Source organism: Mesitornis unicolor, unplaced genomic scaffold (genome assembly GCF_000695765.1).
Source record: "Mesitornis unicolor isolate BGI_N332 unplaced genomic scaffold, ASM69576v1 scaffold1972, whole genome shotgun sequence".
Classification (NCBI taxonomy): Eukaryota; Metazoa; Chordata; class Aves; order Mesitornithiformes; family Mesitornithidae; genus Mesitornis; species Mesitornis unicolor.
Window position 1 is genome coordinate 19877 of NW_010167040.1, and position 26318 is coordinate 46194.

General features: G+C 49.7%; 1 protein-coding gene across 1 annotated transcript in view; it reads left to right on the forward strand.

Annotated features, from left to right (window-relative positions):
* Positions 1–25514, forward strand: part of LOC104536015 (aryl hydrocarbon receptor-like) — a 25670-nt gene extending 156 nt beyond the window's left edge. The window contains exons 2-10 of the mRNA XM_010178529.1: positions 3269–3456; positions 14700–14818; positions 18587–18676; positions 20617–20731; positions 21203–21345; positions 21475–21665; positions 22679–22788; positions 23138–23279; positions 23684–25514. Of these exons, the coding sequence (XP_010176831.1) occupies positions 3269–3456; positions 14700–14818; positions 18587–18676; positions 20617–20731; positions 21203–21345; positions 21475–21665; positions 22679–22788; positions 23138–23279; positions 23684–25514 (2929 nt within the window). The remainder of the gene's footprint in view (positions 1–3268; positions 3457–14699; positions 14819–18586; positions 18677–20616; positions 20732–21202; positions 21346–21474; positions 21666–22678; positions 22789–23137; positions 23280–23683) is intronic.
* The last annotated feature ends 804 nt before the right edge of the window (positions 25515–26318 follow it).

Below are 26318 nucleotides of genomic sequence, written 5' to 3' on the forward strand. Positions count from 1 at the left end.
AGGGGAGTGAGGCTGGGTAGGGTGGCAGAAAACCGGTCTGTGAGAGCCAAACTGGTTGAGGGGATCTGTGTTAAGCTGCTCTGGTGGGAGCGTTGAAGAAGCAGAAGAGATTGGGAGACCGTCTGCTCGGGCTATGCTCGGTTTTAATTAGGGTTAATTGGAGCTAATGCTTTGTAGGCTCTGGCCAAAAATCCCCACGATGGTTGTTCTGCATCCCCAGCGCCCCTGTGAGGAGGCTCGTTGGCGAGTTCTGAGATGCTCAGCTGTTCTCTGGTGCAGGTTGCAGCCTGGCTGGTGTTTCTGTGCCTGTGTAAATCAAACGTGCTGCAATTACGGTTTACCAGAAAGTCTCCTATTCCTCAATTAGTATATTGCTCAATAGCTGCTGCGCAATGCTCCCCCAACAATGTGTTGCTGGAGTTTCCTGACTTTGGGACCCCATATCTCTGTTGCCCATAGAATCACAGAATGGCTCTGCCTATAAAAAGACCTTTATAGGTCATCTAGTCCACCCCCCCCCGCAGTGCGCAGGGACATCTTTAGCTAGGTACCTTCTCCAAAGTCACATCTGCCTGTTGACCTCAGATTACCAGGTACAGAGGAAGTACAGGTATATGTGAATTTCTGGGAACTGGCTGGGAGAGAAAGGTGAGCTGAGCCCAAGCTTGGGATAAAGGAGGGGAGCATCAGCGTTATAAATGTATGGTGAGAAGGGATCTGACATGTATTGCCAGCCAGGTGGGGAGGGAAGAAATACTCATTAAAAAAAATAATAAAAATTAGGGGGCAATGTATCAGCTCAGGCAACCTCAGCTGTTGTGAATAGTTAATATCCCTTGGTACTTGCCAGCTTGCAAAAGTGGTAAGCTTCCTGCTGGGTTCCCTGTTCAAAGGGCAGCTGGGGAAAAACAACAAGTGCTGCAGTGGCACAGCCTTTGCCTCTCTGGGAGCAGAGCTTTCCCTTTAACTCTGCTCCAGACCATCTTCATGGGGTCCAGTGATTTTTCTCAGCAACTTTGTCATGAACTTTGTGGCTTTGCACTGTATCCATTTCATAAGACTGTGTTGCCTTAGGGCTCCTGCAAATGGAATGGGGACTCAGACTTCTTTAAAGTGTCTTTTCCTTGCTTGTTGCATAGGTGTTGAGCTGCTTCATTGACCTCCAGGGTTGTGCTTGGGTGGCAGCGCTCCCTGGGACATCCTTGCATGGTGCCTGGGGCTGGCTTGCCACCCAACATCACCAGAGCCATTTTCTTCTTCTCTCAAGGGAGGGTGTGAAGCACCCTGTGTGCTACAGCTGCAGGCATGCAGGAACAGAGATGTTGGGGTGTCCTCCTTTAGCCCTCTGGTTAAAGGTGACACAGCTGCTGGCTGTGTCACCCCATGTGTCTCGGTCAGAGCATTTTCAGTGCTTGGCCAGGCTATTCAAGGGACCCCGTCACACCTCTGCATTTTACTCACTCCCACACAGAGCAACACTCCTTGCTCATTTCCAGTCTCATGTTCTCTTCTTTCTGCCTGTCTGTGGACTAAATTTGGATAGCGAGTGGGCAGAGCGCTTTTCTTTAAATGACATCTGAAGAAACTCAGAATTATTTTCTTTACCTCTCTTCCTTTTTTAATCAGACAGAGTCAAAGGAAAACTATTTATTTTTTTTCCCCTTCCTGATGAGTGACTGTGATTTCAAAAGTGTTTTTTAAGCCATTGGCTAATGGAATACATAAAAGCACTGCTGCCAGTGTGTTTTGCCCAGCTTATATGGACAAGTTTGGTGATGAGCTGTACGCAGCCGCTCTGAGAAGCAGGGTATGTCCTTCCTGATGCTTATGTTATAAAAGCAGGGTTGGGCTTTTCTGGAGAAATGCTACTATTTTCCATCCATGCTTAGGAGACCCCTTGGTGGCTCTCTGTGGTGAAAATTCAACAGGGACCTCACTGCATCTTATTTAATACTCATTTCCTCTCTTGTCACACATGAGAGCAAACCTGCCAGATGAGATTCCAGAGTGGTAGTAGAGGGGAGAGCTTAAATTGCTGCTAAATACTGGCAGATCCTGTTATCCAAAGCTGCTTTACAAAACAAGGATGCCTGTGGAGAGGGAGTTTGTGGTTAGACAAATTACATCAAAACAATATGTGTTGCACTTTAGGGTATGCAATCTAACTCAATACAGGGGAAAGGGGGGCAGAAGGGTTTTTCTTAAAGCTAGAAAATTCAAGTTGGCATCAAATGCCAAAGGAGACAAGATGACATCTCAGACTTGCTAAAGCTGTTAATGAACCTCTTACTGCTATGGCTGTGGCTTCGGTTGTAGATTGTGCAGCTGATGGAGGCAGGTCCCCATGTGAGTGAGCTTAAGAGCTGCTCTTGTGGACCCTGCTCCTTTTGCAGACTGAGGATTGGTCTCAAAGCCTGTTTGGCATCTGATGTTGTTTTAGATTGGAAATGCCCATTTGAAAGGATAAGAAATCAGAAGAAGAAAGACAGAAGATAACTTTTTTTTTAAATCTACAAGTGCTCCTCTTTGTAATATTAGTAAGTAAAGCAATGGATTCAGACTCTGAGCAGTCAGAGGAAACTTAGAAGCAGCTAACTGAAATAAATTCAAATTAAAAAAAAAATTGTCTTTCATTTCCTATTCTTCCTGTTTGTTAGTGTGCACATTGCCAAGGCCTGGCCAAAGGCTGCTTGGTCCTGGGCAGGCAGAACAGCTGATGTGAATCCTCTGAGCAGCTCAAGGTAGTGATTGCCATAGTGAGGACCTGGTGTGAGTACATGGAGCATGGCTGGGGAGGGACCTGCTGTGTGGAAAAGATATGGCATGAGGAAGGAGAGGAGCAGGGGTGGACAGAGCAGTGTGTGGGTGGAAGAGTCTAACTAGACCTGCTAGAGGTGCTCTAATGGCTTGTAGGTCTCTGCCTTTGGTGTCCCTTTCCCTGCCAGGGCTCAGTGGTGGGAGCAAGGCTGTAGTATCCAAATGAGCTGTCTCAGGCAGGCTGCACATTAAGGTGTCTATCTGAGGGTCACTCCATGTTCCAGCTGGACAACATCATGCCTGGAGCTTCACAAGGTAGCCAACTGGGATGGCCGTATCTCCCCCAACCATTACCTTGTAGGCTTGCTGGAGCTTGCTCTTGCTGCTGCACAGCCTTACCTTGACCACTTGATGTGTTTTACTGTTGTGGCTGCAGTGAAAACAATGCTGGGTTTGGAAAGAGCATGTCGGACAGGCACAGTTTGATTAAATCCTCCTTTGCCTCTTCCAGCCCCAAACCACCACCCCCTGAGGGTGTGAAGTCCAACCCCTCCAAGCGGCATAGAGACAGACTCAACCAGGAACTGAACAAGCTGACTGGCTTGCTGCCCTTCCCCGAAGATGTGTGCACCAGGCTCGATAAACTCTCCATTCTACGGCTCGCTGTTGGGTACCTGAAGGTGAAGAGCTACTTGATGGGTGAGTGTCCATGTTGGAAGGGGTGAAAAAGCTCCTGGGGTCAATCCCCACCATATGGCCTACATCCCACCCCAAGCCATGTCTGCCTTGGGATGGAGGGTTGTGTCTCCTGAAGATAGGATGATGAGTTGTGGTATCAGACCCTTGTTTGTTGAAACGTCAGTGTTGTATCTTTAGCTGAGGTTCTGGCCTGAAAATGCCCTGGAGAACTGGGCAAGAAAGTGCCACATCTCCAGAAACGTGAAGAAATTGGTGATGGTTACTGAGAGGTTCTATGCTCAAGGGACATCTGTTCCTCAGGCCTTTTGCTGCAATTACACAGATTTTATCCATGTCCCCTCTGGAAGGAATCCCCTTCATTTTTGGATGCTGCACACCCAAACCTGATGCTCTTCAGTCAGTAATAGGTGGTTAGTTTCTTGGAAAAGCAGCATCCTTGGGAAAGTGAAACCATGTAGCTGGGTCTTGGGAACTGAGTCACAGAGGTGGAAAGCAGGCAGGTGAGTGATTTGGGAGAGGTTGTGGGGGTGTTGGGAGCAGAAGACCCTGGCTCCATTACTTTCAGAGGGGATATCCAGCACAGAAACAACACCATGGCTGGAGGAGAGCAGCTTAGGTCCTCGCCCAGCAGCTGAGACCTCTTGCAAAGTTTCTCCATCTACTTCTCACTAGCAGCAATTCTACCCCTCCTTTCTGTCCAGAAACCCTGCTGTGTGAGGGTGGTGAAAAAGGGAGCAGTAGGTAAAACAGTGTGTCTTGCTAAACGTCAACATTTCCCTCATCTAACCAGATCTGCTCTTTATAATTAAATTAAATTGAAAATCTCTGGGATCTATGGGTGGCTGTCTCTCCTGGACAGGCAGGAGTCGGAGGTGTTGCACAGGACTGCTCTGCTTACTGAGGTTGGCAGGTTAGACAAGACTGCTCCTAAGGCCCTTGTTTGGTATCTCGTTAGCTCATTTTTCTCCCCTTTCTTCCTTGAGGGTGCTGGGTAGTCTCATATATTGGTGGTTTACTGCTGTGTTTGCCACCTGGGCCCTGTTGGGCTCAGCTGTGGTGGGTCAATTATACTTTTCTAATGAGCCTTCCTAGGAGACTGAGGGTGATGCCTCATACCCAGAGACCACCATTTGTTTTTGTGGGGTGGAGGCTTGAGCTGATATGCCTGGAAAACCATTCTTCTTGCATTTGCCTCTCTGCAGCCTTGCTGCTGCTGTGGAGACCTGCTGTTGGTGCAGGGCAGCAACCACAGTGGGAGAGTGATTGTGGCTGGACATTGCTGCTACTTGGCTTCTGCTTTTATGACCTGGGGCTTTTAGGTGGTTCCCCCCGCCCTCTGTGTGCATATAGCTCCTTCTTCCTGCCTACAGGTCACAGCAGTGATTGCCCTCTGGATTTTCAGCAGTCGTTGATGTATCTGAGATAGTTACTGCTGGTAAAAATACTTGTGTTGAGGCTCAAGAGTTTTTCTGCAGACATTGGGTGTGAGGAGTAGAGTCCCTTATAGACATTATAATATCACCTGATGTGGTGCTGCCTTCAGTGAGCAAAAAAAAAAATACTGCAAGGAGGAGGCCAGCTGAGCTACCCTGGGTGCACAGACCTGCTGGCCACCCTCTTGCCCCAGCTGTGGGTCGGGTATGCTTTGTTCTCATACCATACTCTGCTGAGGAGCCTCTCCCAGGCCCAGGAATTTTGGATGGTTCAGCTCCTGCTCTGAAGCTGCAGGTCACACATGAGGTTTCAATGGTGGGATCTCTCTGGCAGAGCTGGTTTCTCAGGTGGGAACCAGAGGAACTCCCTCCTGTTCATCAAACTTCCATCCCTGGGGCAGTGTTGGAGCATCACAACAGTGTGTTACCTCTGCAAAGAACTCAGGGGTGGCTGGTGGACCACACAGTGTGGCTGTGAGTGTGGTGGACCCTTCTTCTTGCTCTGGAAGTGGCTGTTTGGCCCCAGGTGCTGGCCTGACCTCTCTTGTGACGTTAGCTGTTCCCTGAGCAGCTCTGGCACATATTCCTCAGCATTGTCAGCTGCTGAAGGCTTTGCTGAGCCTGTGCTGGTACTGGCTGACTGTGGCTGTGTTAGAAAGGCTGTTACCCAGGAGGTCCTTCCTTGGAGCAGGACCCAGAAGGACATGATGAGGGTGTGAAGAGGCACCTTGCTGCCTTCCTTTGCACAAGAAGAGTGATTACTGCATGCACAGCACTGGAAGTGCTTTGGATGCTGTTGGGCTCCTCAAAGGCAAAGTTGGACTGAGAGCAAGCCTTGCTGAGTGTCTCTTCCTCAGCTGTCTGGTTTTTAGGAGGCAAACCTGGGAAAAATAGGATTCATTTCCCGCCTGTGTATGAGATGATGGTGAGTGGGTAGCTGGGAAGGAAGGGAGCCTGATGGCAAGGTGTGATGTTTTGGGGATGCAACAGGTCCTTCTGTCCAAGGTGGTGCTGGCACTGCATGAACCACCGCTGCTTTCTCTATTGATGCTCATAAAAAGGCAGCTGTCAGCCCTCCTTATAGATACAGTTGGACTCTCCAGCACTCAGCAAGTGTCTGGGCTAAGAGGGGAAAATGAGGGTGCAGAGCCCTGCTCGGGGGGTATTCACCATGCACCCAGCAGGACACAAACTGCAGGCTGCAGTGCAAATAAAGCCTGCAAGTCTGCCAGGGATTGCTTTCATAACCTGCTTACAAGAACAGTTGCTCAAATGCTGCGGAGCAGTGCTTGAGGACTGGCGTGACTCCTGCAGCTAGGGGAGGCATGGGTTGGTGTGTGTGTGTGCATGGCATGGAGGGGGGGTCAGGACGTATGGACAGGACTGTGTTTCATCTCCAATGTCTTGGGCTCAAAGTGATCGGTGATGGACCCTGACTAGGGCAGGAAGCCATCAACATCTTTCTATACTTAAAGGCTGCTTATCACATCTCCCCTCCAAACTGAATAAACTTGGCTCCCTTAGCTTTTGCCCCATGCTTGGTTTATAACCTGTCCCTTGGGGGTCTTCCTGGACCCCTTTTCAGCTGGGGATCCCCAGGAGGAGACCCCTGTGCCAAGCTCTCCAGCTGGAATCCCTGCCTCCAAGCAGGAGCAGTTTCCAGTGGATGTGCTCACCATGTGCTTCCCAGTGTGAGAACTGCTTTGGAGAAGCAGTCATCATTGCATGGACTCGTGTACAGTGGCAGCCTTGTCCCCTCTTTGAAGGTCCGTTCTGCCAGGCCAATTACTCCCATTTGGCCAGTGTGCTTTTGATTTCCACCCCCTCCCTTGCTTTGCCCGTGTCTGCCCTGAAGTTCATCTTGTTTGACTTTAGATCATCCCACTGATTCATCAAGGTCAACCTCAGTTCGAGCCCTGCCTGATGAAGACCCATGTCATCTGCAAGTCACGGCAGCCTGCTTGTGGTGTATCACATCATGTGTTTTGGGGGAAAACGTTGCCCTTGTGCTGTGCTTTCTGGTTGAGTTTTGCTGTCATCTGCTTTCTGCTTCATGCAGTCTCCTCTCCTGAAGCCGGAGAGCATCCCTGTCCTCTGCTGCCTCAGCCTCTCTCCATCAGCAGCTCAAGGCCATTGCTTTGTCTCCAGGCAGCTTTAATTGATGCCATATTGATAAAGATTTCCTCATTTCAAGCACTTCTGTCAAGTCTGGGCACTTGCCCTTTCTCCTAGGAAAAAGGTTAATAGAGTCTATGTGAAGCCAAAGTACATGGTTATTACCAGTCTGGCAGGGTGATGTATGCCGTCCCCGGGCTATCACAGGCTAAAAGTAAAAATCCCATGTACTGCTAGAGATGGTTCTTTCAAGAAATGTAGCATGTGCTGAAAAGCCGATCCAAGGCTCTGCGTTCTCTTGCCTTCGTGTCTTTAGAGCAGATATTCAAGTCTTTGGGGCAGCAGATAGGCTGTTGTGAAAGGCAAGAGGAATTAGCTGCTGCCCACCATTTACAGTCCTTCTGCTAGCCCTCCCTCACTGCTTTGTCTCCTGATGCATGTACAGCTCAACTGTCCCTGTGTTACTTCTCCATAATGATTTTTTTTTCCTCACTGTCGCCTTCTTTGGAGTGTGAGGAAGAGCTGGGTCGGCACACCAAGGGGGATGGCCAAGGTGAGGCCCAGCTATGAGAGCTGTGAGTCAGCAGCAGGTACACAGGAGCTTCTGCATCTCCCCCTCTCCTCTGGAGAGGATGATGGTTATCATGATTTATGCTTGAGTTCTGCAATTGGATAAGCAGGCAGCAGGATCACAGCTGCAAGCTCTCAAGGATTTAATTTGCAAAAGCTGAAAGAAAAGTGCTTTTGGGATTTGAACTTGATTCTGGACTATTGGGCTGTTTGGAAACCAGGAGATGCTATTGCAGGGTAACGACTCATTGGATCATCTTTTAAATCTGCTTTGCTCTTAAATGTTCTCTTTACTGTCTGTGGTTTAACAAGAAACCAGGAAAACTTGTATTTGCTGGAAATGGCAATCTTCAGGGATTTAGAGGAAAGCTCTTAAAGCTCCATGCCTCCATAGGCTCATTTGGGGCATATACACATCTGCTGTAACTTGTCTGTCCCCTGGTGCAAGTGCTGTGGATGTTGCACAGCTTTCTTCTGCCTGGTATCACAGTCCTTCCTGTGCAAAGTAAAAAGAAAAAGCCACAAAAAAACCCCAACAAAAACAGAAACCCCAACAAAACAAACAAACAAAAACCCCACCTAAACCAAAACAACATAAATTTGGCATCAGAGTTTGGAGTTGGGTGTTCGGGGAAATCTGGATTGGCCAGGATTGTCAGCTCCTGAACAGTTCCTTCCCCTAGGGTCAGGTGGGACTAGACTTTGAGGACAGTTGCTAAAATCTCAGGGTGTATTTTAGCCAAGCTCTTTTACAGTACAAAAGTAGGCAGGATTGGTCTCCTTGCTCTCCTAGGACCAGCATGATGGTTGCACAAACCACTGTTGGTGAAGCTGAAGGCAGTACTGTCTCAGGCCTGGCATATGGCAGATGAGTGTCTCAAGCCACAGTGGTCCTTGGGTGATGCCTGGTGAGTGCCAGCAGGATGGTGGTGGCTGTTCCCCACAGGTCTGACTCTTCCCTGTAGTCAGGAGGAGCAATAGACCCAGAAGTCCCAATTTCCTTCATCCTTTTCTTTGCAGCATGTACTTGTCACCAGCTTGTGGCTGATGAACACCTAGGGGATCAGCTTTCCCCACAAGTGCAGGTGGCTGTACCTCAGATGGGGACCTGTGGTAGTTGAGCAGTCCTGTGTTTGCTTTTCTTCTGAACTGGACGAAGCATCTCCGTGCACCCAGGGCCAGAGCCTGCTTTGAGCATCAGGAAAGTTTCAATCTCACCCAAAGTTATATGAGTAAAACATGGCAAGGTGGAGGTTCAGGGCTTGGTTTCTTCCAAGCTTTGCTTATCAGATCCAGCCTTTGAATGCTGGTGGATAGCAATGACAAGGACTCTCCAGACAGCCATGATGGGAACTTCTGCTTGGTCTGTGCTGAGGAAGAGTTTATCTTAGTGCTATACCCAAATAGCCCTGGCTGCCACCTTTCAGCCACAATGGCAACCTCTTAGCTCCACAGCAAGGCCTAGACCTGCCATTTGGAGGCAGGTATTTGAGCACCAGCCGGTAGCAGTACAGTGATAGGTCCCACAAGGTTGTGCTGGGTGGCATGGTCCTGCAACCACAGAAGCTAGAGTCCCAGTGGGTCTCCATTCTCTTGCCCATGGAGGAGGGCAGGAGGAGTCCTCCAAGGTCCATGCTTCCCACCAGCAGTCTCAGATGTCCCATGTCCCTGCACTGGTTATGATCCAAGATCCCCATCTGTGCTCGGGACTGGTCATGGCCCTGAGAAACCAGCTCCAGCTGACCTTGCTTGAGCAGGGGGTTGGCCTAGGAGATCTCACCACCTCTTCCCACCTCTGCTGTTCTCTGTGCAACTCTGCAATGCTCTGCTGCAGGACAGCTGGCAGCAGCTTTCACCAGGTGATCTCACTGCAGTCAGCATTAAATGAGCTGCTTTATTATCATTCATCATCTTGTTTGCTGTTACCTTGGGCCAGAGCTGCAGGGATGTGGGCCTGAAGTTAACTGATGCAGTGAAAGGAGTCAAACTTAAATCCCTCCCTGGACAAGATCCTACAGAACTGTACAAGATCGTTTGCAGCAGTGACAAGTTGGAGAGGTTGGTGTGGGTTTTGGGGCTGCCAGCACTCCCCTGGGCATTTCTGTGCTCCTTGGAAAGACACTGGGTGATTTCTTCTAATATGCTTATAATCTGTGGGTTTGGCATTAGCCTGTTTTACTTGGATGGCATGAATCTGCTGGACTTGGCACAGTCCCTTTGTTAAACAGCTGAGGCAAAGGTTGGTGCTAATTTGACAGGGTTTGAGCTTGGGTTCCAGAGGAAAACCTATACACATGGCTTAGTGTTGCTGGAAGAGCTGGGAGCTCCTAGTTTCTTGATGCCAGGAGTCTCTGGAGTCTGTTCAAAGAGAAATACTTGCCATGGGTGAAGTCTGTCATCTCCCACCAGTGTGTCTCTGTCCATAAGAGCAGAACTGACCCTAGGATTTTTTGCTGATACCTATTTTTTTCAGTGACAAAACTAAGCCAGAGGCATGGCTCTGTTGTTGTGCTGCTGTGTCTTTGTGAATGCAACGAGCAAGAACTGAAAAGATTAGATTGCCTTGCTCCTCTTTCTTCCTTTCTTATGCTTGAGGTCTTTCCTCCACATTGCAGGGCTTAGAAAGCTCCTTGCACAGGCAAGAAAACCAGCCCAAAGGAATGCACATGTAGAGGATGCCTCCTGCTTCATTAATGCTGAAAATGTTGCCGATCGTAGGTGACATCTCCCCTGGCTTCTTTTTGAATGAAAGCCTTCTGCTCTTTGGGAATCACAGCAGCAGCAGGAAGCCACCTTCAGTGCTCTGGCTGGTGTAGGGGTTCAGGTCAGAGCTGTACTTCCCTACCCTCCTCTTAAACAAGACACAATGATAGCCTCTACCCCAGCCCTTTGAAAATATAAATGAGCACCAAATTGCTTCAGCGAATGCCTAGAATTTGTCTAGTAACTGCATTTTTTTGTCTTGCATTAATTACTGAAGATGCGCAACACGACACTGAAAAAGCTGGACACAAACAATAAATATTCATCATCCTTGTATTCATAGTTATTTCATTTGACTGTGGATATACTATAGCTTTTATACATATTGGATCTGTTTCCTTTAATCCCATTAACTCTCTGGTCTCGGCTGCTTCTTGTAGAAGTGAGTCTCGACACGTAATGGTCCATTACAATGAGTATCTCGATCGGGGGGTGAATTAGCCAGCTTTTAACATGGCTTGGCAGTTGCTTTCTCTTGCCTTGCAGTAGACGGGGATGTCCTCATCTTGCCATCCGTTGTTTTCTGTGCATCTTAGCCAGTGTAGAGACATGCCTTCATCAGAGCCCATGGCTCTTGGTGGGATGCCAAGGGATGCCCATCTCTCCATTATGTAGCTTTCTCTGCTGGGGTGAAGAACCTTGGCTGTCGGTCCTGCCTTGGCCTGGTAGCACTGGCTCCAGTTTGACCTTGCTGCAGGGTCTGCTCTGGAGTCACAGCATGTCCTGGAGATGCTCTCTGTATCATCTTCAGCTGTGTTAGGGAGCCAGCGAGAGGGGAGGGAGGCTTCAAGCCACTACCCCCTGTTACTGCGAGACAGAGCCACCGTTGTCTGCCATGGTGTGATCATCCTGCAAGTTGTTTCTGATGAGTATGGATTTATGTGCTAGCAAAATTCCCCAGAGATTAATAACTTGTCTCAAGCAAATGGGGAGCATTTCTGGAGTGATCCTTATCCCCCATGAGGTTACCTGTGTTCCAGATGTGGTGGGGTTTTTCCTGCACTAACATTAAAAGGATTCTTTTCCCCCTCTTCTAAGTCAAAAAGTGACTGAGAATTGCCTTTACTTGTGTCTTCGAACTGGTTACATGGGCCTGGAGTCCTCATTTGGTGAGAAAGCACCATGTGTTTTGCCTTCTCCCCAAGCCAGGTTGTCAGTGTGTCCCGTGGCAGATAGATTGTGCAGGGTTTTCTAACTCAGCTATGCAGAAATGGACCATTCTGTGTTGGAGAGTAGAGGAAGTGAGCATCTCTGAGACGTTAAAAGCTCTTTGCTAAGATCAGTGGGAGAGTTGGAAGAAATAATATTGCTGGAAAGCACAAAATGAGCTAATAGGTGTTTAGCATTGGATTCTGTAAGCCTACAGCAGATCTCTCCAGCTTATGGCAGGTCTCCCTGCAAATGCTGCCGGTGGATACTGGGAGAGAGCTGTAGACCATGTGCTCTCAGGATGTGCACCCTCTCAAAATGCTCTCTGCCCTTTTGAAGCTTTGTTTTGGAATAACTTGGTTTCTTTTTGAATTTCCTTGCCAACTTACCTTGTTTCAATGCTTTAGAGAGGAGTCAGTGCTTCAAAATAATTCAATTTTTTAAATAAAAAAATCTGTGTTTAATTTTGAAAATATTCTGCCCCATCATGTGCAAATTGAAGCCATACCCGTGGTCCAGATGGGCTTTGGATGTTTTTCCTTGGGGATCACTTGGCAATTGTGTGAGGAGGCTTTTTGCTTGGTAACTGCCTCAAACCTGCCTTGTGAAACTCCTGTGGATGTGCCTTTCTCTCACTGATGAGCAAACTGAGCATAGTAACTGCTTTTCTGGCATTGAACTTCATCTTTCCCAACCTTTCCCAGAGGTCTTGCATCCCCTGGTCTGGCTGATCCACCTCTTGCTGATTTGGGAAGTGTCTATGCTGGAGAGTCATCCCCTTGTCCTGGGTTTGCTGGGATAGAATAATAGAATTGGTTTTCTGTTCAGGAAAGCTGCATTTCTGAGACTACAGTACTTAATTTAATGGAAACCAGAGTTGATGCAACACTTTGTTTTAGTTTTTGGCCAGCTCTGGTATGCAGTAATTAAGGTCCTTAGCACTCCTGAGATAACCAGGTGCAGAAGCTGGGGGGAGCAAAAGCCGTGAGCTTTCAGAGCAGCTGACTACACTGGCTGAGAGGATTATCCCATACCATAAACATCACACTCACTATAAATCGGGGAATTTCCTGGGGACATTCTATTTTTCTTTGCTGGTTGGCATCCCTGGAGGGTTTTGCCCATCATTCTGTACCCAAGGCCTCCTACTCTCCTGCTTTTGCTGGAGCTGTTGTGTTTGCAGTGTTTATTATCTTATCTGAGGTTCGCTGCTGGGAGTGCATGGCTCATGGATTCTGTGTGAGCTGAGTATAACTTTGTGTTTTACTACCATTGTTGTTCTTATTACAATTTGTTATTATCGCTATAATTATTTTAGTTTATGTCAATCATTAAACTGTTTTTATCTCAACCCATGAGTGTTCCAACCTTTCTCCTCTGATTCTCTTCCCCACTGTGTGGTGCTTTACTGCCTGCCAGGTTACACCATGACTCCCCTGCAGAGATGGGAACGTGAGCTTATGTAGGAAGCAATGCAGATTTGTGGCAGGGGCTAAACTGATGCAGAGGTGAGCTGTGGGGAAGGGAAGGTGTGTGCTGTGGAAGTTGCCCACAAGCTGGGCTTGCCTCCTGTGAGTGACAGTGCAGGATGAAAGGGGCAGAAGATGCTTGAACATCTCCAAGAAGCGCTCAAGGTCTAGGGGAGGCTGAAGTTGCCCAGTTCTATCAGTGATAGTCTAATTCTGCTTAATGGGCACAGAGCATCCTCTCTGCTTTTATTTAAACCTGTGTGGTGAGAATAGTGTGACTCCTCTGTGTCAACTTATGCAAGACCTTCAACTAATTATCTTTAAACATGAGCCTGGTTGCTGAAAGCCTGCATGGGCAGGTGCTTGTTGTCACTCAGGCCCCACATGTGAATAGAGCCGAGCAATGTTTTGACCTGAAACTGGTTTTTAATGCAAAGATGCAGATCTGTCGGTGAAAATGATTTTGATAAAAAGCAAAGTTGTCTCATATCAGCAGTTTCAGATGAAACTTTTTAAGTTTAGAATTATTTTGGCTTTGGATGTGGTGCTACTTGAGGAGGGGGAACCCAACACTAAAACCTTTAAAACCTCTCAGTGATGAGATGAGAGCTTCTACTGTGGAGAAAATTAAATGTGTGATCAGACTTGAGATGGTTTTGGGTTTTTCCTCGTTTTCTATTGCTTCCCCCAATTTAGGAAGACCTTTTCCCTTTGGATCCAGCCACGGCCATGCAGTGCCATCAGACCTAGGGCTCTGCCAAGCTGTGGCTGTGCACAGAGTGTGCAAGTTCTGTCCAACCTTGGGAAGCTGCAGGAGCTCGTAACAGTGGCAGAGTTGGGGAAGTTCCTACACAGGGGCTGCTTTGAGGTTTTCCTGTGGGTTTTTGGTTAAGTTGGCAAATAACCTGCCTTAAAAAATCTCCTTTGGTTGGAAGCAGAGTTTGAAAGGAGATTTTCAAGGATATTTCCCCAGCAGATGAAGTACTGCTCTGAGGATGTCCCTGGGAGCCACTATCCTTGTTTCTGTTCTCTGAACAATCAATTTTCTATGTTCCCTGGGGTGCTTGATGTCCTGTGACCAGGGCAAGAGGTTTCATGTTGACTGCACCCACAGGTGTGGGTGAATCAGCCGCGGGGGGTCATGGTAGCAAGTCCTGGGAGCAGAGAGCTGCTCAGATGTCTCACTGGGAGTGCCGTGGCCATCAACCCTCTGATCTGCTTCTGAGCAGCCAAAGGCAGAAGAGAGAAAAAGTACTGCTGCTTTGATGCCATCTCGGATGGCTTGGGAAGGTTTGCCACTGTGTTTTGTCAGCCCTGAAGGCCAGAAAAGGAGACATTGTGGCACTGGGGTGGCTTGTAGCCAACTCCAGCTCTACCAAGCCCTGACCTAAAGACTTCTCACTGTATTGGGTTGTGTTTCTTAGCCTGGGCAGCCCAGAAGCACTTACCTCCCTTCTGTCCTTTGTAGCTCTGCCTCAGACCTTGGCAGTAGTGAAGTTTCCCAGAAATGGGACCAAGAAGGGGAAATAATCTCCTGGAGGAAGCAGTGAGCAAGTTAGGGATGGCTCTGTAAAGAGTCTCTGCTCTAGCTGCTACTGGTGGTCTCTTTCTCTGAGCCAGGTCCCCATGCATTGGATAGCGTGGTGCAGCCATACATGAGCAGCACCAGGGTGGGGAGGAGGAGGAGGGAGATGTTCTTGGTTTACCCTTGACAAATGCTGATTTCTTGCCCTCTCACTTGCAGCAGCAGCTACAGATGTTGGCAACTCTGTGGTGGATCAGCCCAGACCCTCAGGAGGGAATGGACGGACAGACCTGCAGGTCAATGGGGAGCTGTTTCCCGAGGGAGAATTGCTGCTTCAGGTATCATGCTGGTCATTCAAGGTTGTCTCTTGGCTCCTGCTGTCCACCAGGCACAATGGCTGGTTCCCATCCGATGAACTGTACAGCAGCTGTGGAACATGTGGTCCCATCAGTGGAGCAAGAGGAGACCCTGCCTCGCCAGAAGCTGATGCTCCTAGATTTCTGCAGACACTGAGCACCTTGGCACAGGGACCAGTGACACTGTCTGGCTGGGGTGGATCCCAGTCCCCACTCTTCCCTCCCACCCCACGCTGCAGTTTGCTGCCCTTTTGGTTACACTGCAGAAGCTCTGTATTGTACCATAAACTGCATTTGTGAGCAGAGCAGGGCTCGGGCTAGTGGGTTGTGTCCTTCTCACAAAGGTGTTGGGTGCTATCTGTGCCTGTAGCTTGCAGGTGTTAGCTGTCACTGAGCCCAAACCTGGCATTTTCCCTTGGGACCCACTCCAGCTCATGGTCCCACCATGCACAAGTTTGTAAATCCCAACTAGGAGGGTGCAGGTGTATCATACAACACTGCAGGGGACAGTCCCTGATTATAGTCTCTGTGATGGTCAGTTCCTTGTGTTTTAGTGAATGTGAAGAGGAGAAGGGCAATAGCTGCAGGATAAAACATCTGCTAGGAACAGTTTGCTCTACCTGGGGCATTGCATGAAGTCCCTAGCACGAGTTCACAGCCTGTCTGGGATGGAAGAAGCTCAGGCTCACACTGAAGGTTGAGGGGAAGAAAACAAGGGAAGATGGATCTGGGAGACAGTGGTAGACAAATTTAATGCATGGTGGGAGCTTTGCTTTGTAGGAAGGCCACTGTGTGTCTAATGATACAGCTCACTCCAGAGAACGAGGAACTGGTGAATCAGCTGGCCAGGATGCTGTTTGCGTGGGCTGCAATTTGTAAGTTGCCAAAGGGAGAAATGGGATAGAAAGGGCTCATAGAAAAGCTGGTTGCTGAATGAACATTGGGGCATCTCAAAACATGCTGCTCTTTGGGGCTGCAGGGCAAGTTCATGTAAGATCTTTAATTGTTCCATGGCTGTGTTCCCAATGTCACCTATGTCTGTGCTTTCTGGGCCTTGAGTCCTCTTCTCCCTTCTTCCACCTCTCCAAACAAAAGCAAGTGGCTGTGTGGCTCTCCTTAAAGTCTAATTACACACAGCCTTACATGAATGCCCACTGCTATGGACAGGCAGGCGTGAGCATCCTTGCAAGCAGAGCCCCAGCAGGAGCCCCCGTGAAGGATTTTGCAGTGGTGGTGACTCCTGGGAGCCCAGTGTGGCTTTTGGCAATGAAGCTTGGACGACATGAAGTCTCCCATGTAGACTTTGCTCCCAGAGGCAATCTGAGCTGTCTGCAAGTGTGATAGTCATGGAGGAACAGCTGGAATAATGCAAGAGCCAGGAGGGAGCCTGTGGTTGCCCCAGTCCCTCCATGGAGCTGCTCCAAAGCACTCTCTGGGAGTTTGAGCTGGGCCGTATGATGGCAGTTTGTTGAACCACCAGGGCATTGGCAGCCTCAGGTGATTGAAGGCATCTGGAGAGCTTATGAGGTATTAATGTGACACAAATCCCCTAGCTGAGCTGCTCGATGTTTTTTCCCCCCTCAAAGACCATTTTAATCAGATACTGTAATTTGGAGAAAACTCTGACTCAGGGCCCCTTGGGGGGCTGCAGCACACAAAGGAAAGGGACCAGTCTTGCTGCAAGCTGGATCTGTACAGTATCTTGCAACATGCTCAATCCAGCAGCCTCTCAAATAATCCAAGTGACTAAAAAAAGCCATCCCAGGCGAGTGGTGCTGTAAATGGGCAGATGCATGAGCTGTGTCAGCCAATTTGCTCCTCTCTGCATGGGAGGGAGAGGTTGAGCAGAGCTGAAGGAGCAGCATGGGTGGCCAGACCCTTCTCTCCAGCCTGGTCTCAAGCAAACAGCAGGTCCCCATGGTGCCCTCCAGGGACAGCTTAGTGTGGCCTTGCTGGGTTGTGAGGGCAACGTCTGGAATTGTCATGGCAGGTCCTGGTAAGTGGCCTATGAGATCTGCTGAGACTTCTGCCCTCATCCTGACTAAACAAGGACTTCTACTTAAGGGTTTTTTTTCCTAATTTGTCTCCTTTTCACTAATTAATTAAATATATTACAGACAGGAGCAGGGGGCAAGAATTACTATCTAGTGCAATACTTTCCTTTTGGAGGAAATCAGCCTGAAATGGTCACCACTTATCTCTGGAACTTCATCTTCCCTCTTTTTTTCTGAGTATTCACTTTATGCATGAGCTCCCCTTCCTCCACCTCAGCCATGATCTCCTATAGTTTTGGAATAGTTTGTCTAATTTGGTGTGGGTTTTGTCTTTTTCAAGCAAGGAGCCACCAGTTGGGTATGTATTTAACTGCAGGCCAGGCATATGTAATTGTCTGTAAGGCAAGAAGTGAAGCTGGCAGAAGTGAAGCTAGCAGAAGGTATGATGACTATTTTGTTCTAGAGATTAGGATGTTTTGTGCTTAAAGCCTTGCCTTCTATCATCTAGAACACTGGCAAGAAGAGAGTAACTTTCCTAGTATGGTGTGTCATAGTGGCAGTTCAATGCCAGGATGTGTTTGAGGGCCTTTAAGAGCAATGGGGCCTCTTGACATGTTTGTAAGGAACAAGAACAAAATTAGATGAGAAGGGGTTGTGGCCCTGTGTAATGGGAGACAGATGAATACAGGATGCTGGCACCTCCTCAAAGATGAGACAAACAGTCTGCATGCTTGTAAGGACCAGTGGGTGCCATGTAAGACAACACAGGTGCGATCTTGGGCCCTTCACAAATCTGGGATCTGAGTTTCTGGATTTTTCCACCTCTCTTGCTTTCAGGCTGTGTGTTGTTTTTAACTGTTTTCCCATCTTCAAATGACAGCAGTGGCTTACTTAGTGTACTTTGTGATAAGTTGCTCAGGTACCCTTGGAGATGAGAGCAGGAGTCTGAGGGACAGTGATATGCTTGTACGCCTCAGGTGGTAAGGATTAAAAGGCAAGTTTTGGGGCGTGATTGGAGAAAGTGTAGGGAGAAAACATACAGAAATAACCTTGCATAACATCCTACTGTAAAATTTAGAGTGAGGCGTGAGGCCCAAAGTGCCTTTGGAGGTCATCCTTAAAATGAACAAGTGGATAAATAGGTCAGGTCAGTGACTGACTGCAATTTGGTTATTATTTCTGAAGGTGTGATTATGCTTGCTAGGCTGATGCTAGGCTTCTCCTGCACAGTTCAGGACAGTCCTTCTCTCTGCATGACCTGTTGCTTCTTGTTACTGAAGCTGTATGCAGGTTTGTTAGTGACAACTGGAGTCCCAGAAGAGCACACCTGTACCCAGCTGGTACAGCTGGAAAGGAGGTAACTAGGTCCTCCATGAAACATGTTCTTAGCTCGTCTCTCCTGATGCAGGAGCTGCCCTGCGGTGAGAGGGCTTCAATAATGGATCTAGAAAAAGCGGTCAGTCCACCTTGGACCATGCTTATGCTGACACTGCAGGAAAAAACCAAAAACAAACAAAAAACCACTAACAACAACAAACATAAACAAAGCCATGAAAAACAAACCAAACCAACTAACCAGGATTAAAAGCCTTGCATGATCACAAAGTGTGTGTTTGGGTTTTGTTTGGTTTTTTTGTGGGTTCCTTGTTGATGAAGAAGGTCCCATCCTGACCCCAAATGTTTAAGAAAAACCTAGAGAATTTCAGCAGCTGGATTAAAGCTAGGGAGAGTAACTGGGCTCAACTTTTGCTTTCAGGCACTTAATGGATTTGTCATCGCTGTGACTGGAGATGGCTACATCTTCTACATCTCTCCTACTGTGCAGGACTATCTGGGCTTTCACCAGGTGGGTACCACTTTTTTCTTGACTGTAAGCAGGTGGGTGCAGCCCAGGCCTGGCAAGGAGATGCTGGCAGCCATGCCAGGGCTTTCTTTTCTTCTCCTGGCTACCTTGGGTCATTTTTTATGTACACTTTCAAATGAGTCATGTTCTCTGGGAGCTGTGGAAGCCAACAAGCATGTTTGTGGCTGCAAGTGAGTAGTGGCAGGCTCTGTACCCTCTTGTCTTTGTGTCTAAGAGGGGTGTGAGATTTCTCTTGTATCATGCTGATGGGCACAGATGCTCTCACTCACAGAAAGCTGAGGTTATCTCGCTGGTGAGCAGTATCAGTGCCCTGAAGTACCAGGAGTTGCATGGGATGCCAAGGGAAAGCAGATCTCTCCCCACATCCACCCTGTAACCTCCGATTCCCCTGACGTCCAGCTCCTTTGGCCAAAGGACTGAGTCAACAGGAGGGCTGTGAGGTTGCCAAATCCATTTCATCGCATGGGGCCCTGTTGCGTTTTCTTTTATCTTCTCTTTGCAGCCTTTTCCAGCTCACTGTAGAAGCATCCTTGTGGGCTGATGCCTCAAGTCAAAACAGCTGTCAGAGGCAGGGAGTGGTCTTCTCAAAGTACCTGCATGTCTGGTTAAGCAGGAGGCTCTGCTCTGGCATGTTTTTGAGGGCAGGGCCATGGCAGTCAGTGGTTTGGGCTGCCCATGGGCATGGCAGGACTGTGCTGACCACCACAGCATGCAGGACCAGGATGAGAAAGGCTGGTCCAAGGCATGGCCCTAGAAGGAGCGGGCTGTGTTGGGAGCTGGGAGGACTTTGTGGTGTTCCTGTTGTGTGGCCAACCTAACAGCCCAGCATCAGTATATCTGTCTTTCTGGGTGGCCCACTGAAGGAAGATGGATTGCACAGGGAGATTCCCAAGTGTTTGGAGTAAAAAAACAACAACAACAAACTACCAAAACAAAAAAAAGCCCACAAAAAAACCCCAAAAAACCCAAAACAAAACAACAACAAAAAACCTCACAAAAAAAACCAAAACAAAACCAAAACACCAACCCCAAACAAAAAACCCTACAAAAACACTTTTTAAAACAGTAAATCTCCCCACATAAATCTGAAAAAAGTTTGGTTTGGTCAAAATGTCTTTATCAGCCTCCTCAAATTTATGGTTTTCATTGATCCTGTGGAAGAAACACAGGACTGCTTCTATTTGCAGAGGGATGGCAATGCAACGCAGATCTTGCATGCTGTTGCAGACTGGCAATTTGTATCCCACAAACAGATTTCCCTCTGACAGCCCACAGCCTTTCTGGCTCTGTGTCTGAATTTGGTCCTGAGAAGATACTAAGAGACATGCCAGGCAAATGCTGCTGCAGCAAAACCAAAGCTTCCCAAAGAGCAGGGGCTCCTGTGGCAGGGGAGGGAGGTGGAGTTGGACTAAAAGATCTTTAAGGGCCCTTCCATCCCAAACCATTCTGTGACTTCCATGGACTGCGGTTAAGGATCAGGAGCCTGAGCCAGTGTGAAACGCCTGTGGAAGGGCTGGGTGATGCCAGGAGAGCCTCAGCCTTGCCAATGTGGGGAACAGGGTGGTGCTTAGCTATGGCCAGGGGACACTGGAGAAATGGGTAGTGTTGACAGTCCTGAGCAGCCAGCGTTACTTGGTCATTTCTATTCTTTCTAGAAACCTCAGAGCCATTCCCACAATTTTCCCCAGGCAGACCCACTCTCTGCTCCCTTTCATCATTCCTGAGCCGCCTTCCTTAAAAGCAGCCAGTTCTTGGTCCTTGCTCTCCACGTGACACACAAAGCTGATTGTTTGCCTGTTTCTTTATACTTGGTTGCTATACTTTCAATACCCATGAAGGAAAGCCTCCTGCCATGTCTTCCTCCAGACACCTCTGTCAGGCTGGGCAGGAGTTGATGCCCCTCTCTCCTTGTGTCGTTCCAGTCGGATCTCATCTACCAGAGTGTGTATGAGCTGATCCATGCGGATGACAGAGCTGCTTTCCGTCGCCAGCTGCACAGAGCTCCAGCATCGGGCAGCACGCAGCACACTTCCGATGGTGAGTGCTGGAGTGATCGCTGGGGTTCAGCCAGCTGCCTCTGCATGGCCACTCCGTGCTGAAAAACCCTCCCGGTGGCATTTATAGCCACCTGTGCTGAGAAACATCTCGTAGCCTCTTGCAACCATCCCCAGGGTTGGCATGGCCACTTGTTACCAAAAGCAGCCAACAGCAGTGATGTGCTTTTGCTGTGGTGGAGGGATAGAGACGCTTTCTAAACACCTTTTCACTTTTTAGTGTTTGAAATAAGATTTATTTTGGTGAGGGTGGTTTGTTGCCTTGCTCCTGTCTGAGAGGCAAGGGGACCAGAAACCGTTGTGAACTGGTAATTTCCCATGGCAAGGTCTTACCCATCTTGTGAAGATCATGGGTTCACTTGAGCAGCAAGGTCTCCACCAGGACCAGGTCTGCAATGCCATGAACTGGAGGTGTCGCAGCTTGGAAAGCTTCATTTTCCCTTTGGTTTCCTAGCCTTTCCCACTGACCAGCCGCTGCTGGCGGGACATGGCACTGCACCCAGCCCCCAGCACCTCTGCCTGGAGAAGCCCTCCTGCGTGGAGAGGAGCTTCACCTGCCGCTTCCGCTGCTTGCTGGATAACTCCTCGGGATTTCTGGTAACACAGCCCCCTGCTGGGACACCCCTCTGCCCCCAGTGTGTTTCTCTTGTGTCCCATGGGTTGGGAGCACAGCCAGTTCCCATCACCCTGTTTGCTTCACACTCACATTTTCTAATTCCCTCTCAGGCCTTGGATTTCCGTGGACGCTTGAAATTCCTTCTTGGGCAGCAGAAGGCAGCATCAGACAGATTCCCACTTGCTCTCTTTGCCATTGCAACTCCCCTCCAGCCGCTCTCCATACTGGAGCTTCGGACCAAGACGTTGATCTTCCAGACAAAGCACAAGCTGGACTTCACTCCCATGGCCTGTGATTCCCGGTAGGGCACCTTTGCTGTGGCCAAATTTGTGGTGCTGAACAGAAAAACAGAGATTGTGGGAGCAAGGCACTTCTGACTCAACTTGTGTAACAAGTTGTCTGATGCTTTGTCCATCCACTGCCAGGCATTTCTGCAGCCTCCTAGTAAGACAGAGAGCAGATTAACAGGGTGCCAGCCCTTTTTGTGTCCCGTGTTTTAACCCAGTATAGGGTTTTGCAGAACAGGGAATGCAGCTGTCCTCGTTTCACTGGAATAGAATCTTAGAATCAGTTTTCTACTCAGGAAAGCCACATTTCTGCAAAAGGTACAGTACTTGATTTAGTGGAAGCCAGAGTTGATCAGACACTTTTAGTTTTTGGCCAGCACTGGTAATTCAGGGATTAAGATCCTTAGCACTTTTGAGATAATCAGGTGCAGAAGCTAGGGGTGGCAAAAGCCAGGGCTTTCAGAGCAGCTGATGATGCTGGCCAAGAGGATCATCCCATACCATAAACGTCACACTCACTATAATTTGAGGAGTTCACTGGGGACACCCTGTTTTTCCTTGATGGTTGCTGTTCCTGGAGGGTTTTGCCCATCCTGTTCCTGAGGCCTACTACTTCCCCCATTTTGCTGAAGCTATTCTGTTCAGTATTTATTATCTTATCTAATATTAATTGCTGGTAATGCATAGCTCAGTACTTGTGTGAGCCGAGTATTACTGTCATTGCTCCTTTTATTATTACAAATTATTATATTCATTTTATTTTGATCATTAAACTGTTTTTATCTCAACCCACAAGTGTCCCAACCTTTCTCCTCTGATTTTCTTGAGTGAGTGAATGGCTGCGGGGTGTTTCGCTCCTGCTGGGTTCAACCACAACAGCAGCTCAGCCCAGGATGGAGAGTTGCACCACCCACAGTGGGAGGCTCTGGCCAGTTGCCTGGGTGCTGGGCAGGGGATCAAGTCCAGCCAGTGGGGTCTAATGGTGAGATCCATCCCTGGTTTCATTTGGTTTCTATACCCTTTTCAGGGGGAAGGTCGTCCTGGGGTACACAGAAACGGAGCTGTGCAGGAGGGGGTCTGGGTACCAGTTTGTGCATGCAGCTGACATGATGCACTGCGCGGAGAACCACATGAGAAGTGAGTGCTGGGGGGGCATTGGAGTGGGTGCATTTGTGTGGGGCCCTCACAGCTCCCCAGCACGGTGCAGCTCTGGCCATGCCTGTACCGTTGCTACTTGGCAGGCTGGCTGTCCCCTGTCTGGAAGGGGATACCCCCCCAACCCTCCCCTCCTGGGTGATACCCGCTCGCAGAGCAGGCAGGGGAACAGCACAGCACATGGCATTGGGTGCTGCTTGCATCCTGCCTTGTCTGCCCCCATAGCATGGGTGCAAAGTGATGCTCAATATCATGGCCTCTTGCACGTGCTATTTGTCTATTCCCATGGAGTAACCAGCTCTGTGCTTCCTTTCTTCTCTCCCTGCCCCAGTGATGAAGACAGGGGAGAGTGGGCTGACGGTTTTCCGGCTGCTGACCAAGAAGAGCGGCTGGGTGTGGGTGCAGGCCAATGCCCGGCTGGTGTACCAAGGAGGCAAGCCCGACTGCATCATTGCCCGGCAGCGAGCCCTGTCGTGAGTATTGCTGGGTTTCTGGCTGCCTTCTGCTCTTGATGTGGGGCTGCTCGGGGCACACAGAGGCAAGGGTGGTTGGCTTGCACGGGTGGCACTTTGCAGCACGTGCCCTTCTGTAGCAGGGGGCTAAGAGTGAAATGTCTCTGAGAAGGTGGCTGCTCTCTCTTGCCTGGGATGAGCCCTAGACACACACCCCTTCCCTGAGCCATGCAGACCCTGCTGTGGGTGCCGCAGAGCCCCAGTCCTCCACCAGCAGCTTTGTAGTCAGACCGATCCAGCGCCCTTTCCTTTAGAAAAGGCAGGGCAGGGCTGTGACCTCCAGTCTCACTATCGGGAGGGTGGTTTTGCCTGTCCTAGAGGAGGTGCTCATGCTGTCTCCATCTCTTTTTCTCTCTGCCCTGAAGGAATGAAGAAGGGGAGGAACACCTGCGGAAGAGAAACCTGCAGCTGCCTTTTAGCTTTGCCACAGGGGAAGCAGTCTTGTATGGGAATGACCTTCCCGAGTTACTGGACTCCTTCCAGGCTAAGAAGGAGTTGCAGACACAAGCCAACTGCCGCTCAAAGCAGCACTTGGTAGACCCCAACTCTCTTCTTGGGTCCATGATGAAGCAGGATGCATCCATATATGTCTCCCATGCCGATAACGTGCCTCAGTTCTCCTTGCCAGATCTCATCGCTGAGCCTGATGGACCGAGCCATAATGACAAAGCCAGCGATGCTAAGGACAGCAACTCCCTCCTGGTCATTATCGAAACTCTGCTTGAGAAGAGTGAGATGGATGGAAACATTTGCCAGACCCTCCAGAGCCTCAACGTGGACAATGAGGAGCTGCAGCGGTGGGAGGAGGCACTGCTCAGCTTGGGCACAGAGGAGCCACCAGCTCAGGAGGCTGGCGAGAGGCTGGGCACTGAGGTCACTGACGTAGAGCAGATGCTTCTCAGGCAGGACTTCCTGGAGAAGGACTTCCCACACTGCAGCACATCCCCCTGCAATGAGGAAGGCAGTGCTGCGGCTCATTTCCAGCACTCTTGGGCAGCTAATTCAGGGTTTCAAGCCCCACCACAGCCGCAGGCACCTGGTGCACAAGGCCAAGATGCTGTGGTCTCTCTGGTCTGTGTTACATCCCAGGTCAGCTCTGCTCAGCCAGAACAGCTGGTCCCATTTAACCCAGCTGAGCTGGTAGAGGGAACTCTTCTGGATGTCTCAGGCTCCAGCAGCAAGCCCCCTGTAGCACTTCAGCTGGCAAACCTGGGACAAGTGCTTCAAGCAGAAGCTACCACCTCTGCTCTTGTGGATAACAGTACTCCTGATGATCAGAGCCAATCTAGGTGTGAGTTGGCAGGCTCAAGCTGCCCACCTCCATTGCACTCAAACACACCATTGACTGGGTGGTACAATGTCCCGGTCCAGGCAAACCCAGCCAGTGCCTTGGGCCAGAGTGCTTCTCCTGGAGGTTGCCCATCAGAGGCTTGGATGGCCACAGCTCTGAAACAGCTGGAAGCATCAGGAACTCACCTGGAGTCACAAACCCTGCTGGCTGGCAGCCCCAAGAGCCCCCTGGGTGCTGGGCTGTGGTTGCTGTCCTCCCAACCTGCTCCTTGCCCTGCATGGGGCTCGCAGGAGTCCTTGTTCTCCAGGGCTGGAGACATCCATGGTGAGGAGAGCACTCTCCCTGCAGGAGCATCAGCACCCTTAGGAGTCAGCCAGCTGCCAAGGAGTGGTGGCTTCCCCAGACAGTCCCCAATACTTCCCCCAGAGTTCAGTTTTTCCTGGGAAGGGGAGAACAACAAGTGGTTCACGCAGCCGTGGCTGCTGCAGGCTGGGGCAGCTCCTCAGAGATGTGGTGGGACAGATCTAGTGCAACACAGCGAACTCCTGCTGGGGTCTGGCATGGGTCCCAGCACCCACCGAATGGACCGTGTTGTGGCACCTGAGTGCCAGTATGGAAACAGGTTTTTTGGACATGAGAGCAACTTTCTTAGGGATGCCTCTAAAATATCCCTAGCCCAGCATGCAGGTGCTTTGCATTGCCCCAGCGAGAGCCACCCTGGAGCATCATGTTCCTCACCAGGCTCAGTTCTGAGATGCTCAGCAGCTCTCCCTGCAAAGGTGGATGCAGGAGTGCCTCCCTCTGACTGGGGCCCTGACTTCCCACCAGCATCCTTTGCAGGTGGGCAGCCACTCTGTGCCTGTGAGGTCCAACTCAAGGTGAGGTGTGAGGGCTGCAGGACCTGAGGGGTACACCAGCTCACGTGGACAGAGTGAGGGGAGGGGTGGTGCCAGAGGGGATGTGGGCTTATCATTGGCTGTGGGCAACCTGTTTTGAAGCCTCACTATAAACTAGGAGCTGCATTTTGAAAAGCCACCAGCAGTTATGAGGTCTCCTGGCCATGCACATCTGCAAATGGTACCCTATGCTTCCTGGTCACTCAAGATTCTGTCTTCCAGTGCCTGAAACAAGGTGCCCTAGCAGAGCTTTCAGGCATTCTAGGATGAAGTGGTTTGTGTTTTTTCCCTTGAGAAATCTTGCAGGGAGATGCAGCCATGCCAGTGGGGAGTTTTGTCAGACTCCTGGGGTCTGAGGAAGGACACACTGCTTTCTGGCCCGCATGTTCCTGGGCAGCTTCTTGCAGATGGACCCACTGGCCTTACAGGCACCACAGCACTTGGTTGCTGTTTCTTGATGCAGCATGGTCTCCTCATTACATGTGTTTGTTGACTGCCCTTGTCAGGTTGCTGATCGGTCCTCTGCATCATCTCAGCCTGCGTGAGCCCCTCTGCTCTGCTCTTTGCTCCCTCCTCTTGTGCTTTTCATCCCCTCTCCTCCTCCTCGGTCCAGGTGACCCAGTTGCCTTAGGAACAGAGATGTTACCAAGCACTTTGAGAAGCTCAGCAGCATCTGAAGGGTCTCTGTGTGAGGTGGAGCTGGGGAGAGCAGAGGCAGCTCAAGGTTTTGGACTCCTCAGCAGCCTTCCTGGAGAGTTTGGGAGAGGCGGATACCAGGCTGTTGTGACCTTTCTGGGCAGCAGGGTGGGGACG